The following is a 16,820-nucleotide window of genomic DNA, read 5'->3' as shown; positions in this document are numbered from 1 at the left end:
TGAATAAAAATTAATTTTTGGGGGATACGACATGAAAAAACTGAGAACCCTGATTAGGATAAAGCGGTTGTCGATAATATGGTTTAAGAGCTTGGTGTTATCATTCTATACTGAATGGCATTTATTAAAAGAAGAAAAATCTTTATTATCGAAAAGAAGTAAATATAAACAAAAAATAACAAATGAGTAACAAAAATTTAATTCATGTGGATATAACTGAAAAAATTATAACAGAAGTTAGTAAATATGAATGTCTATATAATAAAGATTCTGAATCCTTTACAAACTATCAGTATAAGGAAACCATCTGGAGTAAAATTGGAAAAGATATTGGTATACCAGGTGTGTACAAATATTTTAAATGATTTTGTAAAACTTGTTTAAAATAATATTATTTTCAATTTATAGCTATAGAAGTAAAAAAAAAGTTCAAAAACATACGTGACGCGTACAAAAAGTACAAAAAAATGGTAATGTCACCAGGAAATGATACAATTTTACGCAGACCCTATAAATACGCCGCACAATTACAATTTTTAGAAGACCCCAACGCGGATATGTAAGTTTTATTTATTTCTAACTCAGTAGTTTTTAATCAAATATACTTTCCATATTTCAGGACAGCGTGTCATATATCAGAAAGTTCATTAGATAAAACTACTGACTCATTTAGCGAAACAGATGTTTCGTTTTCGAAGAAAAGAAAATTAGAACACAACGACAATTCATGGCGGGATCCAATTGATGAGCCAAGTTCATCTTTTGTAATCATACCAAATAATACCACTAAAAATGATCTTTCTCAGGACTATTGGACGACAAATCCGGAACAACCGGAGCCTCACTCGGACAATGATTGTCAATCCAGCGACAGTTGTAGTCCGGGGGAAAAAACTATCGACAACAGTGAAACGATTACAACAACAAATAAAACTAAGTCCAGAAGAAAAAGAAAAGGCAAAACAAACTGTACAATGCAATTATTTCAGTGTTTGGCTAATAAAATAAGTGATAGCAATTTAACAGTGGAGCAAAAAAATCATATAGAAATTTCAGTTTGTAGGCTGGTATATTCGAAAATAATTGAATATACTACCATCGATTAAACTTCTAACGACTTATTCATAGTCGAATTTTAAATTTATCAAATTTTTTTTTATAAACCTTTTATAAACTTAAAAATTGACTAAGAATTTGGGGTTTATTTTTTAATTTTCTCTACTACATATTACTATAATTTCATACTACTACATAGTATTTATGTATAAAATTTACAGATATAAGAAAATCAGCCCAATTATGAATAAAAAATTCCGCGGGAGTTTTTTCTCATTGAAATTGAATAGGAAAAATGAGAAAAGGGAAAAAACTCCCGAGGAATTTTTATTCATAATTGGGCTGAATATAAATAAAAAATTAAAAAACTGTACAATATTATATTAATTAGTTCTTTCAATATAGATATGTATTTAAAAAAATTAATAGATTTGTGTACATCTTAAAAAGGTGTTTCGGATGGGGAAATAATTGGTTTAAAGATAACCGAATATCGGTAGAAATCAGTTTTATTCCAACGAAAAAAATCATACTGAAAGAGTAATACTACGTCCATAAGGAGTATACATAACCCTTGTAGCACAGACTAGTGTTAGAGGCTTTAATTATTACTTTTTTAATTTATATTAAAAAACTCAATTTTAATAATTATTTCCCGAGTTTTATATTTGCTTAGAAAGTACAAGAAAATACGCACTTATAACATTACATATCATCCAAAACGTTCAAACTTCTATATACCCTTCTCACTAAGGTGAAGGGTATAAAAAGTACTAAATTAGAGTTGAAAGTTAAAAGAATTTCAACACTAATTTAGTACTTTTTATATCCTTCACCTTAGTGACAAGGGTATATAAATATAAGTTTGTCATTCCGTTTGTCATTTCCACAATATAATTTTCCGACCTTATGAAGTATATATGGGGCATTTCACGTCAAGTGAACCAACTTTTGAAATCGATGTCTTCCGATAGTAATTCGGACACCATTTTTCAACAAGATCGGTCAAGAACTCTCTGAGTTATAGGAGGTCAAAATTTGACATTTTGGCCAAACAGGTGTTTTTTTTTATCCATATAACTTATTACCTATTGTTCTTAGCAAAATGTGTCCCAAATAGTTTAGATAGCTATTTATGCAATCTTTCGAAAAAAAAATTAAAAAAATTTAATAAAATATTTTTGATTTTTTTTTTTTTAAATCAAAAATATTTTTGACTTTTTTTTTCAAAATGGGCCCTTTTTATTTTTTTTAAGAAAGCTTAGGTCTTTTCCTAAGCGACCTATATGGTCGCTTAGTGGGATGCGAGTGGGATATCTATCAAAAAAAATATTTTGTAACTCAAGATTTAAAATTTTTGAATTTTTTTGCAAAATCAAAAACTTTGTTGACTTTTTTTTAAAAAAATGGATTTTTTTTTTTTTTTTTTGCTCAGAAGAAAGCTTATGTGTTTTCCTTTAACACCCTTTTTGTCGCTTAGTGGGATGCGAGTGGGATATCTATAAAAAAAATGTTTTGTAACTCAAGACATACAATTTTTTACTTTTTTTTGAAAAATCAAAAACCTTTTTGACTTTTTTTTTCCAAAATGGACTCTTTTTTCATTAATTTTTTTTTCTCAAAAGAAAGCTTAGGTCTTTTCCTTTAAAACCTTTTTGGTCGCTTAGTGGGATGCGAGTGGGATATCTATCAAAATAAATGTTTGTATATCTGGATTACTAAGTCATTAATATAGACAATTGGATATCTAATGATAGATATTTCAAAGACCTTTGCTACGACGTATATAAGACCATAGTAAGTAGGACCTATAATGGGTCAAAATCGGAAAAAATATTTTTTATCCCGAATTTTTTTTTCGCTAAATATTAAAAAAAAAGAAATTGAAAAAAACAAAAAAGAAATTTTTTAAATTAAAAAAAAAATAATAATTAAAAAAAAATTTAAAAACAATTCGAAATTTTTTTTTTTTTTAAGAATGAAAAAAAAAATAAATTTTGTTTACCTAAAAATAATTAAAATTTTTATTTTGAAGTATGATTTGGTGAAGGGTACATAAGATTCGGCACAGCCGAATATAGTTCTCTTGTTTGTTATTAAAAGGTACTGTGCCGGTTAGGTTTTCGTACATTTACTGAAATCTACATTTTCCAACTCTGAAGTGTACAGATAGTACATGCATATGTATGTATCTATGTTTGTATTATTTGTAGTACGAGTATCTGCATAGTAAATTGTATATAGATGAAAAAAACAAACAAACAATCAGTTTGATCAGAGACGTTTATGGAAGCGATCGTGTTTTTTACTTTTTCCATTTGATTATTGATTTGTTTTACAAAAAAAAGAAAAAAATTAAAATATAAAAACAAAATAATTAATTAATAAAATACCTATTTCTAAAGTGAAGTTATTTAAATCAAATACAATATATAAATTAATAAAAATTAATCCAATACTATAAAAAGGTATGAAAAAAGAAAAATCCGGAATTATTACTAGTTTTTTCTAATTAAAAGTACATGCAGTATTTCGAAATTTTACGGTGACAAAGTTCAATAATCTAAATATAAATATGTAATTGTAAATGCGTAGTAATTGTTCATTTCAAATTGATAAAAATTAATTGATGTATTTATAAAATTTACAATAGATTAAAATACAAACATATATTTGTACATACAATTAACACATGATATGTATTTATTGTCAAAATTATTAAAACAACTTTATTTTTTAAACAACTTTATTTTTTAAAATACCTTGAATATAAAACAAAAAACAATGCACAACAAGATACATTAAATTATGATATGAAAACAAGTTTTTCTTTATTTATTTACTTTAAAAGAGTATCGCCGAATTCTATGCATAAATATACATACCAAATATGTTTATAGTAAATGCACACCTAATAAAGTACAACCGAATACTAGACAATTGTTCACAGCATTGCATTTTCAAAACCAAACACGTTTTGTTAATGCAAACACAATTGCAGCGGCAGCCATTTTATAAGCCGCAAAATAACATTAATGTCATGTCAATGTTTCTTTGTGTACGCCTGAACACAAAAGATTGTCTACACGGTAGTTATTTATTTCTGGATTTACGGACACAACAAGGGCATCAATAATATTACATATTTACTAGAATGTCTCGTAGAACATAATTTACCTTTATTATTATTTTTCTTTGTGTATCACTTACATCAGGGACTGAAGAAGTAATGGTAATACAAATGTAATTTCTATAGTTTTGGTTCATTAGTATAAAAAGTGTTAATCCAAAATTGCAGAAATACCAACAAATTTAAACCATCTTATGACGTTTTATTTTCTGCCATGATGATGCCTAGATTGGTAAGCGTATAACGTGTTCTTTTCAAATAATATTGCCCTAAAACCCCGAAAATATGCTACATGTTTCACCCTCAATATTATCAAAGGGTTAGAAAGGCACCGCTTCGTTTGTTCGTTTGTGTTATTGAAATAATACAATGAAACGTTATAATTACGATAAAAGAACATACTCTTCATAAAATCAGCCGATTCAGCAAAAATTATTTTCATGTAAAACTAAATCAGCTAACTATAATTTGTTTGGATCGGTCCATATTTTATTATATCCCCCACATAAAGTCCACTTCCGAAAATCACTTAAATATGCATAAATCTCTTTTAATTATCGTTATCAGATTTAAATTCGACATAAATAATCCTTATATATATAAAAATCGTCGTATTTTTGAATCTCTTTTCAAAACACATTAACCTTGTATATAAATATCGATTTGGAATATCGGTCCATATTTTTAACAATATCCTCAATATATGGATTCAAAGCTGGATATAGCTCCAATATGAGGCCATCAGCGCAAAAGTGGTGTAACCTCCATTTTTTTGGTTGCTGTTCTGGTGTTACATGTTCTTACCAACATCAATTCAAAAGTGGGGTAAACTACATTTTGGTATTTAAAAGCAGATAGGTCTGAAAAACATAATATGTATAACAAAGTAATGTAGAAAAAGTGGTGTATGTTGAATACACCAATAAATAAATAGTTTGGGGTTACACCACTTTTGCACTGATAGCCTCATATATGCCCCACTTCCGAAAATCTTATAATTGCAAATAAATATCGTACAAATATCGACATCAAGATACAATTTAACTTCTCAGAATCTCCTAAAAATATTGTTATTGATGATATTTAAAATCAACAAATTACACAAATTAATTATTTGAGGTGAATAAGGAAAAATAATGAGCGAGTTTTTTTTACCGGTATAGTATTTGTAATTCTCATTATATTTAGATGTTTTTACAAAAAAATTCTAAAAATTTATATTATTTATTTTTAATTTTACAGAGCTTCGATTTAATTAATTCAATTTGATCATAATTCTCTAAAATCTTAATTCGGAATTAAAAAAAATGTCAGCCATTCATTCCTTAAATCCATTCCCAGTATCTAGTTCTATAGCTTCATTCTAAGGCTTTTATTTAAATAGAATTCATTTATCGTTGAATTGGTTATAAGGAATTAATTCATAACATAATTCAAATTGAATTAAAATATGTTTTCTTCATTCATATGTTTTTTTGCCTTTTATCATTTATAAAATGAATTGAAAAAAACTGACTTAAGCCTTTTTGTAATAGATTTCAATTGAAGAAAAATTTAATCAATCATTCAATACATATAGCTATTTTGTAATGAATTTAAAATAAAGAAAATTTTAATGATTCAATAAAGAATTAATTCTCAAAGGAATGAATTCAATAAATTTGAAATTTTGATAAGGTAAAATTCCGATAACGCTAAATAATCCAAATTAGCGTTATCGTCACCTTTTAATCGTTGTGAATCTGTATTTACTGATATTGTTAATTACGATTTTTTTGACTCAAACGAAATGTTAATACAATAGAGAAATATACATAGAACGGAAACTAGAGAAACACTCAAAAAAAAATTACTTAATTAAATCACACGTACATGTATTGTTATTGTTTTCACATAATTTGTTTTCCTAATACATTCCCACCACATAGGTTTTTGACAACTGAGTTAGGTCTTTGACAGAAAAGTTTCCGATCTATGTGTATATCCCCTACATTGTTTAGTTTACATTTTATGGTATTAATGCATAAAAATAAAGACTTTTTTTAAGTATAAATCAATTCATATCATGTGGTCTTAAAATAACTTAAAACAAGTATGTATAAACATACATAATTGTTTATGGACAGATCAAATAGCTCAACTCTGTATGGGGTTAGAATTTAAAAAACACTTAATTTGATTTGTGAGAAAATATTATTTATACAAATATATACATACTTATAGATACCCCCTTTTTGTAAAAAGAATGTATGTGGTATTTAAAAAATAGTTTTTGGCTTTAAACTTAAAACTGAAATAATTACAACATGAACTTAAAAAACAAATTTATCGAGGTCATATTGCAAATATATATGTATGTACTCAATAAAATACATCAATTCATTGCCAATTAGTTGTATTTGCTTATTTATATACATATGTATGTTAGAAATCTTTTGCAAATAGTTGAAAATAATAGGCATAAATGACAATTTACGGAATACAATATAAATTTGTATACACAAATTGACATAAAACCCCCAATGCGGTTTTGAAAATAACGATATATTAATATTATATGTATTGACTGTTATATTTATTTTAGTTTTTTGCCGCTGTCGTTTTTATTGTGTTTACACTGCTTCTTCAGCGAACTGGGAGTTCTGTTTAACTCCCAATATAACTCTTTAAATTATTCTTAATTTATGTTAATTTTTAATGTTGTTTGGCCGTCACTTGTTTTAGAGTTCTTTGTTCTTGAAGAACAACACATTAAGCACAATGCAATATCATAATCTTATTTCTTTATTTTAAAACCTTATCGTTTTTCTTTTAACAATTCTCTACGTGGATGGAGACTGAATAATAAAATATTCATACAAAAAATATTAGTTTATTTATATCCCACAATTGTCCCAAAGTCGCTTGGTGATCAAAACAATCTTATAAAATATAGTCGTACGACTGTGTAGAAATTAAAATGTCACAGGTCTTTGAAAGATAATCATCGCAACAAGTGTCTCTATATCGCAATAGTCACAAAAGAGTCGTGAATTCTTAATTTTGATTCTTTAAATAATAATATTATCTTCATACATAAGTATGTATGTTAGTAGGTACAGTGCATAACATTTAAAAAGTGCGACAGTAAAGTTTTGATAAAGATTGTCTACCGATTCGAAACGGTTGAAACGTAACGGTAACGGTGGATTAAAGTTATAATAAAATTTACAAAAATTATAAATTTGCTGACATATTTAATACTAAAAATCTGAAAATTTAAAATATTGCTGAAAACAAAAATTTGCATTTTTATATACTCTAGCCAACCTTGGTTTTGATATTTTATATCAACCTATTTTCTTAAATAAAATCTTTTCAAAAGTTTGAAATTTGTACTAAGAAATTTATCAAAACAGTTTTGATTTGAAAGGAAACTGAAAGTTCTAAAGAATTCATTTCTAATTCAATTTTCAAAATCAATTTAAATTGAATTAGAAATAAACATTCCATTAAATAATTCATTACGAATTAATTGATAGACTTAATTATTTAGTACTTTAGACGAATTATAATTAATTCCTTATTGAATCAATCAAGTTTTTTTTGATTCAAATCCATTACAACATAACTAAACAAAAGCTATCCAGCCTATCAACTTAACATAATTAATACATATTAATACAACATTTTTACTAATAAAAATTTACCGATCTTGTTATAATTTGCTCTCGCGTAACAAAGCATTCCCGTTCAGACGACTAATATTTTATAGTTAGCCGACGAGAGCTGAAGAATTTATCACCTCGCATTGCATTCTCATAATTAGCCGACCGAGAGCCGAAGCATTTATCACATTGAACCGATTGGGAGCTGAAGAATTTATCTTCTTGGATTGCAGCCATAGCTGTGATTTTCCACAATTAGACGTTAGCCGACAGAGAGCCGAAGCATTTATCTCATCGGATTGTAGTTAGCGGACGAGATTTTCGAGAATTAAGCTCAAATTGAACTAATTAGTTCGAAGCTCTGAAGTAGTTTAAACAAGTAAGAGTGCTATATTCGGCTATGCCGAATCTTATATACCCTTCACCTTTGTTGTGGATGCATTATTATTTTTTATAATTAGTATATATGTATGTACATTGCCCACTTTCAGCGTACAGCATCCTAAAGTTATCAAGAACACAAAAAACAACAACAACGCCAAACGAAACAAAACACCAAAAGAAAAAACAAAATACGCAAGCCAATGAAACCAACACACGTCCAAACATACGTTTAATTGTATAAAAAACAACAACGCCAAAAGAAACAAAACACACATACGATTTGTTGCTTTTTTGTCAAAAAAACCAACACACAACCAAACAAACGTTTAGTTGTATAAAAAACAACAACAACGCCAAAAGAAACAAAACACAAAAAAAACAAAATACGCAAAGCATGCACAACCAAGCATACGTTTTGTTGCTTTTTTGTAAAAAAAACCAACACACAACCAAACAAACGTTTAGTTGTATAAAAAACAACAACAATGCCAAAAGAAACAAAACACAAAAAAAAAACAAAATACACAAAACTTGCCCATCCAAACATACGTTTTGTTGTTTTTTTGTCAAAGCATGTAATACATTGTGTTTTTTGATGAAATTTTCAGAGGTTGTCTCGGATTTTTGCTCATATCTCCGTTATTTATGGACGGATTTTGCTGATTTTAAATAGCAAAATTCTCGAAAGTATGTCTGACAGAATTGTTGAAGATTTGGATCCCGTAGATATCTGGGGCCTTCAGAAAATTGATTTCAACAGACAGACAGACAGACGGACAGACAGACAGACAGACAGACGGACATGGCTTAATCGACTCCGCTATCTATAAGGATCCAGAATATATATACTTTATAGGGTCGGAAATGAAAAATGTAGAAATTACAAACGGAATGACAAACTTATATATACCCTTCTCACGAAGCTGAAGGGTATAAAAACATCTTTAATTATCCATATTTTGCTTTTAAATGTGGCTACATAAATAGATAAATACATATAGATCGGAAACTCTCTTGTCAAAGACCTAACTCAGTAGTCAAAAACTACCTCACAAATACAAAAGTTGAAGGAATTCTGTTACGAATTAAATTATCAATGAATTAATTCAATTTAAATAAAAGTCTTTGAATGAAGCTAAACAATTTGTTTGGTGGAATGAACTGTTGATATTTACAATTCTGAATTAAGATTTTCATGAAATAAGGTCAAATTGAATTAAATTAGCTCAGAAGTAGTTTAAAAAACATATTTAATTATCCTTAATTTACTTTCAAATATGGCTACATAAGTAAATAGATAAATACACATAGATATGAAAATCTCTTGTCAGTTGTCAAAAACCTAAGTGGTGAAAATGTATTAGTTAAAAAAGCTATATGAAAACAAAAACAACACTCGTATGTGTGATAATTTTGAGTATTTTTTTTTCAGTTTCCGCTCTATGGCTATAAAAATATTTTTGAGTTCTTTTCAGTGAAATCATGGTTTTGTTTTTATGATGCTCACTGTAAAATATTTTCTCATAATATATATACAGATGTTTATGTGTATGTAACTATGTTTATATATATCGATAAATGTTATCAGTTAACGAGTGCCTTTACCTTGACTTTATACCAAATATACTTATGTACTCGCATAAGAAGTGCGACATATCAAAAATATGTGTTAAATATGTGATAAGAATTGTATATAAACAATTTCTACATATTTACAACTTGTATAAACAAGATTGTTGCACTACTACGCATTTTTTTTACTAATTTATTTGTTTGTTTATTTATTTATATTTTTTTCTTTATCTTTCCATTTAGCACCATGGATAAAACTCTGCGTTTCTTTTCGTCTGGACAAACAAAAGATGTATCAAGCCTGCCCCAAAATAATGCAACCAAAGGTATGGGTGTACAAACAAATGGTTTTCGAGATACGGTAACAGATAATGGAAAACACATACAAAATCCAGCTATCAATATGAAGCGGAAAGATAGTGATAATTTCTTTTATATATTGTGAGTATTAAGAATTATTTACATATTAACGTATAAGATCGTAAATCAGAAATGCATTTTAATAGGGTTTGAGAATTTAGAAATTATGTAAAATTGTTTTCTTGAGGTTCAATAACAAATTAGAAAAATGTATTTAAATATGCACTTAATACCGAACTACACCATTTCCAATAGCATTTCAGATATTTCTAATTGTATTTCCGAATTTTCTAATTCAATTTCATAAATTTCCAATTATATTTCAGAATTTTCCAATACAAATGAAAATATCTAAAAATCAATTGGAAAATTCTGAAATACAATTAGAAATTTCTGAAATATAAATTGGAATATTCCGAAATATAATTAGATAATTCTGAAATACAATTAGAAACTTATAAAATACAATTGGAAATGGTGTAGATATCTTTTGTTGTCGTTAGAACATCACCATTTCCAATTTTATTTCTGAAGTTTCCAATTGAATTTCAGAAATTTCCAATTATATTTCAGATATTTCCACTTGAATTTCAGAAATTTCCAATTATATTTCAGAATATTCCTATTATATTTCAGAAGTTTACATTTATATTTCAGAACTTTCCAATTGCATTTCAGAAATTTCCAATTGTATTTCAGAAATTTACATTTGTATTTCAGAAAATTCTAATAGTAATACCAATGAAAATTTCTGAAATACAAATAGAAAAATCTGAAATACAAATAGGAATTTCTGAAATACAATTACAAACTTTTTAAGTATAAATTAAAAATTCTGAAATACAAATGGAAATTTCTGAAATACAATTGGAAAATTCTGAATTACAATTGGAAATTTCTGAAATATAAATGTAAACTTCTGAAATATAATAGGAATATTCTGAAATTCAACTGGAAATATCTGAAATATAATTGGAAATTTCTGAAATTCAATTGGAAGTATCTACACCATTTCCAATTGTATTTCAGAAGTTTCTAATTGTATTTCAGAATTATCTAATTATATTTCGGAATATTCCAATATATATTTAGAAATTTCTAATTGTATTTCAGAATTTTACAATTGTATTTCAGAATTTTACAATTGTATTTTATAAATTTTCATTTGTATTTCAGAATATTTGTATAATTGGAATATTCTGAAATTCAATTGGAATTTTCTGAAATATAATTAGAATTTTCAGAAATACAATTGGAAATGTTGTAGTTAAAACACAAATAGGTGTTCTTCTTGTAGTTATAGCTGCAGAATAATATATTAAACCGGGTTTATAATAAATATTGTGTTGGTTATAAACATTAAGTTATCCACTGTCCAAGCGAGTGACTAATAAATATAGAGTTAAATGTATCAATGAGAATGTATGTAGTACGTATTTTTAGACAGATTACAATCGGAAGTATTTGAAATATTTGACGTAACTACTAACCACAAAAGATAAATTGCAATAGTTTATTATTTATTTATTTATTGTATGTTTTCTTATTAATTTTGTTTCGAACAAATCCCCTGCTACCAACTGCACGTACAGAGTATAATGTTGAAAATAAGCAAAACTAATTTAACAATATTTTTTTTAATTAAACTGTTAAAAACCAGTCTGAAAAAGGCAATTTAGTTTTAGAACAAATTCTCATAATCATAGTATTTGCTCTCAAGGTTACATACAACACATTGTCTTAAAGTGTTGGCTGAATGTCTGACTAATTGTTCAGGTTTTTGAGTTTAGAATTTGTTCGATTAATTATTTCTTTACAACAATGAAGAAGGGTTAATGATCCATAATTATTGAGAGTTATTACACACACATATAAATATACATATATGTATGTATGTATTACTATTTAATTGCATTTTTCAATTAACACGTCTTAAATGTAAACAATTTATATTTTAATTAACAATAAATGTTTATTCTGTTTTGGTATCAACGATAGTAATTAACTAAATATTGTACATAACGATCATTTGTGACAAGAGGGTCATAACTCAAATTTTGAGATTTTTAACAAATTTTTTTTCTAATCCATAGAGAAATATTCATAGAGAGAAAACTCATACAAATAAAATACTAAACAAATTACTTAAACAAGTGTTGTTTTCGTCTTTTTACTAATACATTCTCATCACTTAGGTTTTTGACAACTGAGTTAGGTCTTTGTCATAAAGTGCAGAAAACTATAGATAAATACACATAGATCGCAAACTCTCCTGTCGAAGACCTAACTCAGTTGTCAAAAACCTAAGTGGTGAGAATGTATTAGTAAAAAGACTTTGTGAAAGCAAAAACAACACTCTATGTGTGATTATTTTGTGTAATTTTTTTGTTTGATTTATTTCTAGTTTCTGTTCTATGAGTATTTCTCTATGCAGAAAACATTCAAAACCATTTTGTTATTTTTTGACAACTGAGTTAGGTCTTTGTCATAAGGGGCAGAAACCCATAGATGAATACACATAGACCACAAACTCTCCTGTCTAAGACTAACTAACTGAGTTATGACTCTTTTGCTGCAAACAAGCTATATATATTTGTTTTAACATTTTAAACAGAAATATTTAAAAGTTGTTCGTTATTTGGAGCCAAAAGTCAAGTTTTTATTTTTATAAATATTTTTAAAATATTTTTCTGATAACATTTTCAACGATAACTCCATATAAATATACAAGAACATAATAAATATGAAATGCCCATATTTTAAAATAGAATGACTGTGATTAGCTAAATAAATAAAAATCTTTAAAGCATTTAATAAAAGCGAATTGTTATCTTTCCGCACACGACTCGATTGTATTTTTAAACATTTTGGAAATTTCATAAATTTATATACATTTAAATCCTATAAATACTTAATGTCAGAGTTCATACTGACCTTTTCAGACGTTTAATTTTCATCCTGTATTTTAATTGGTAATTTCTTCTAAAGTGTAAAATTAGTTTTTCAAACGCTCCATTGTACGTAAGAAATATCAGAGAATTATATATAGAGTCAAGACACTCCGATTTGTCAAACAAAAATACAACAATTCATATGTGTGATACAACAACAATATACATTGAATAGCATGTATTTTGTTGTAGCAAGAGTTAGGTTTTTGACAACAGTCTTAGGTTTTTGACAATTACGTCTATTCTCTATGTTAAAATTAATACAAATTATATGTCGGATACAATAACAAAATATATTTACTAACGTATATTTTGTTTTTGAGAGAGTTAGGTTTTTGACATTTACATCTCTTCTCTATGTTACCCTATGAGAAATATCTTAAACCTTTAGGGCACTGCTACACGTTCAATATATATTGTGATGTTTGGATCGCGATCCATTGTAATGGATCACGCAAAATTAGGTTATTCTGCGTTTTTGATCGCGATCCATCAATACTGCATGCTACACGTTCAATAAACATCGCGATATTGGATCGAGGTCAATATATATTGAACGTGTGCCCTTAAAGATCGAAAGTAAATTTTAATGCCATCGATTGGGAAACTTTAAACCTAATGATGTTTTTTTGAAGACTACAGGGCTAAATGTGTTTCCAATTAAATATTTTTTTTTGTTTTACTTCACAAAACAAAGCCGCCGAAAAAAAATTGTTTAACCTTATAGGGTTAACAACCTGAACAATCTGTTATAATCTTAGTTTTGTGCTGATGGATATAAAAGTATAATCGAACAATTAGCATGACAATGTGTTAAAAACATTTATAATATGTATATTATACTACTTATTTATTTAGACTTTAATTAAATGTGCATATAAATGGTACAGGTGGTTGGTTGTTTCATTATTTAATAAATTTATTTTTGTCTTTTGTTTTTATTAAACTGTTTATTTGTTATTATATTATATATATTTTTTAATACTCAGAAAAATAAATATAAATACTTATTAAAATACGAGTATATGAACATGTAGGTGTGAAAAAAAAAAGTTTTATATATTCGCCATTCATTTGTTAAGTGTCATAAGTAGTGTTAATAAAAATAGGAACAACTAGAAATCTTAAACAATTTTATTAAAATATTTTTAAATTATAATGTTTGTGTTGGAACTAACTAATTAGATAAATCAGTTTCAACACCCTTGCGCCGATAGTAATGAAAGTTCCAATAAATATGTATGTACTGGGTCTGCAAATTTTAGATTATGAAGTAAATTGTCTTAAAAACAAACTTTAATTTGACAAATTCGGTTTGTAAAGTAGAAATTTGGGAATTAGTAATGGAATATGTCGTTGGACAAACTAGCACTTAGCCAGACGTCACCGTTTCACAAAATTTTGAAGTACATTTTCCAAAAACGCTTCATCAACTCGTTAATGCAGCGCCTAATCATCTTCATAGGATTAGGTACGTAAACCTGGTCTTTCAAATGGACCCAGAAAAAATAATCCAACGGAGTTAAATCATGAAAACGATGCTGTCAATTCACATTGCCCAATCGAGAAATAACCGAAATGTCTTAAGCAACAACTGAATCGTTTGATCGGCTGTGAGGTTCGTGGAACTGTATTGCCGAAACCAATGAACATATGTCAATATTAGTTTATTTAGATAACCGCATAATTGAAAAGGTGCCAAAAGATGATTTTGTTAAAAAAATGTATTATTTTCGATTGGTTTTTCAAAAAGCCAATACACATGCATCTAAATCGTTTCACACTTAAAATATCCCAAGTTCTAATAGGAATCTAATAGCTAAGACCTAGTTACACTTATAGATTATCTCGTATAGTTTACAAGGTATGCTTATTTTTAAATTAAAATTTCAGTTTTTTTAGCTAGTCAAAAAGCCAGTACACAAGCGTTACATGCATCCAAATCGTTTAATAGTTAAAAGTTCCCAAGTTTTAACTAAATAAATGTTAAAGGATAACAGGAATCTAATAGCTAAGACCTAGTTACACTTATAGATTATCTCTTATAGTTTACGAGGTATTCTTATTTTTTAATTAAAATTTTATTTTTTTTTTACATGGTCTTCTTTTCACTAATAGCAGATTCAAATCTTTGCGCATTTTTTTAACAAATTTAAAAGACCCTTGATTAAATTTTAGTACTAAAATATTAACCATTCAAAGGTTTCGAATGAAAATACACACGATTAATGTTTAAATATAAAATATACTAATGTTTGGTTTTAAAATATCGTCGATTAAATTTTAGTACTAATGGTCTGTACATAGAGTGCTAAGAATAATGTTTGGTACAAAGTAGATTTATGAAATACATTAACGATTAAAATTAAGTACTAAAATAAATCTATAATACAAATTTAGTACTAAAATACATCTACTATTAAAAATTTAGTATTAAAATACAACTACAATACAAATTTAGTACCAGAATTCATCTTTACGATTAAAACTTAGTACTAAACTACATCCGGGGTTAAAACTTAGTACTAAAATGCCTCTACTATTAAAAAAATAGATCTACAATTAAAACATAGTACTAAACTACATCCGGGATTAAATTTTAGTACTAAAATACATCTACTATTAAAAACTAAGTACTAAAACGCATATAATATTAAAATTTTGTACTAACATACATCTACGATTTAAATTTAGTACTAAAACACTTCTACGACGAAAATTTAGCACTGGTTACAATTTTTTGCGCATTTGAAGCTAAACAGTTATTTATGGAATGGGACTTTATATGAGGGTTATGGGTTTAAATATGGGCCGATCCAAACAAAATATCGATTTCTGATTTATTTTTACATATTTGCTATATTTTGTATTTTTGGATATGGCTATTTTCTAGGTTTTCATTTATCATAGATCCCTATTCCGGGAAGAATTTTCTATGGGCCCTAGGAATATAAAGAGTTTTTTATTAGGCAAATGTCCACAGCAGCTTTGCTGGGTGGCGTCTATAGCCGTCAACGGTGATGACCTGGCCAACGTCGCACAGTGGCGCCATTTATGTTTTTTCGTTGCAAAAATCAGAACTTTTGAACCAAATAAGATAATCAAAAAATTTAAAAGATAGATAATTGGGTTATCAAAGTTGAAATTTGTGGAAAAATCAATTTTATGGGAAGTAAAATAATTTTTTATTATATTTTTTTTAAAATTTTTTAATTATTATATTTCTTTTATGATTTAAGATTATTGCAGAAAAAATTTAAAATTTTTATATTTTTTTTTTAAATTTATTTTTAAATTTTTTGTAAAATTTTCCAAAAAAGATTTACAATTTTTTTTTCAATTTATTTTAAAATTTTTTTGTAAAATATTGCCCATAATCCCTAAAATAAGTTACATTAAATGGATTTTCACGGTTATATGTCATAAATTTCCCAAAAAATGCATGCAATACATTTTTTGAACCATGTCTTTTTTCAAAATTTTACCTCTAGCAAAAAATGGGGCATTGGCGGGCAGCTGGAAATTTTTGCATTAGCTAAAGGAATAACAAAAGAACTTACTTTGGAAATATGCTAAATATAGAAATTTATAGTATTTTTTTTCCATCAAAGTTGAGAAATATTGAAAAAATGGATAGTTGGTAAATTTCAAACACAAAGCAAACAGCACAATTTTTTTTATTCAACAGAATCAAAAAGAATGACGATCCGTTACCGTATC

At 27.0% G+C, this 16,820-nt stretch overlaps 2 protein-coding genes across 2 annotated transcripts in view; both read left to right on the top strand.

The window, feature by feature from the left end:
• The window catches only part of EDTP (Egg-derived tyrosine phosphatase), a 97,052-nt gene that overhangs the window by 23,580 nt on the left and 56,652 nt on the right, over positions 1-16,820 (top strand). The window lies entirely within an intron of this gene.
• Positions 169-1,251, top strand: LOC135962253 (uncharacterized). The gene is made up of 3 exons (XM_065514076.1): positions 169-342; positions 409-559; positions 620-1,251. Exons 1-3 carry the CDS (start codon positions 183-185, stop codon positions 1,104-1,106), a joined length of 798 nt encoding a protein of 265 aa, XP_065370148.1. The 5' UTR covers positions 169-182; the 3' UTR covers positions 1,107-1,251.

This window comes from Calliphora vicina, chromosome 5, assembly GCF_958450345.1.
Source record: "Calliphora vicina chromosome 5, idCalVici1.1, whole genome shotgun sequence".
NCBI classification, from domain to species: Eukaryota; Metazoa; Arthropoda; class Insecta; order Diptera; family Calliphoridae; genus Calliphora; species Calliphora vicina.
The sequence above is the reverse complement of the archived record's forward strand: the minus strand, read 5'-3'. Positions and strand labels throughout refer to the sequence as shown.

Bases quoted from the DNA above. Each gene is read 5' to 3' on its own strand.
- LOC135962253 (XM_065514076.1), top strand. From the start codon at position 183: ATGAGTAACAAAAATTTAATTCATGTGGATATAACTGAAAAAATTATA. The intron at 343-408 runs GTGTGTACAAAT...TTCAATTTATAG, and splicing joins AAAAGATATTGGTATACCAG to CTATAGAAGTAAAAAAAAAG. The intron at 560-619 runs GTAAGTTTTATT...TCCATATTTCAG, and splicing joins GAAGACCCCAACGCGGATAT to GACAGCGTGTCATATATCAG.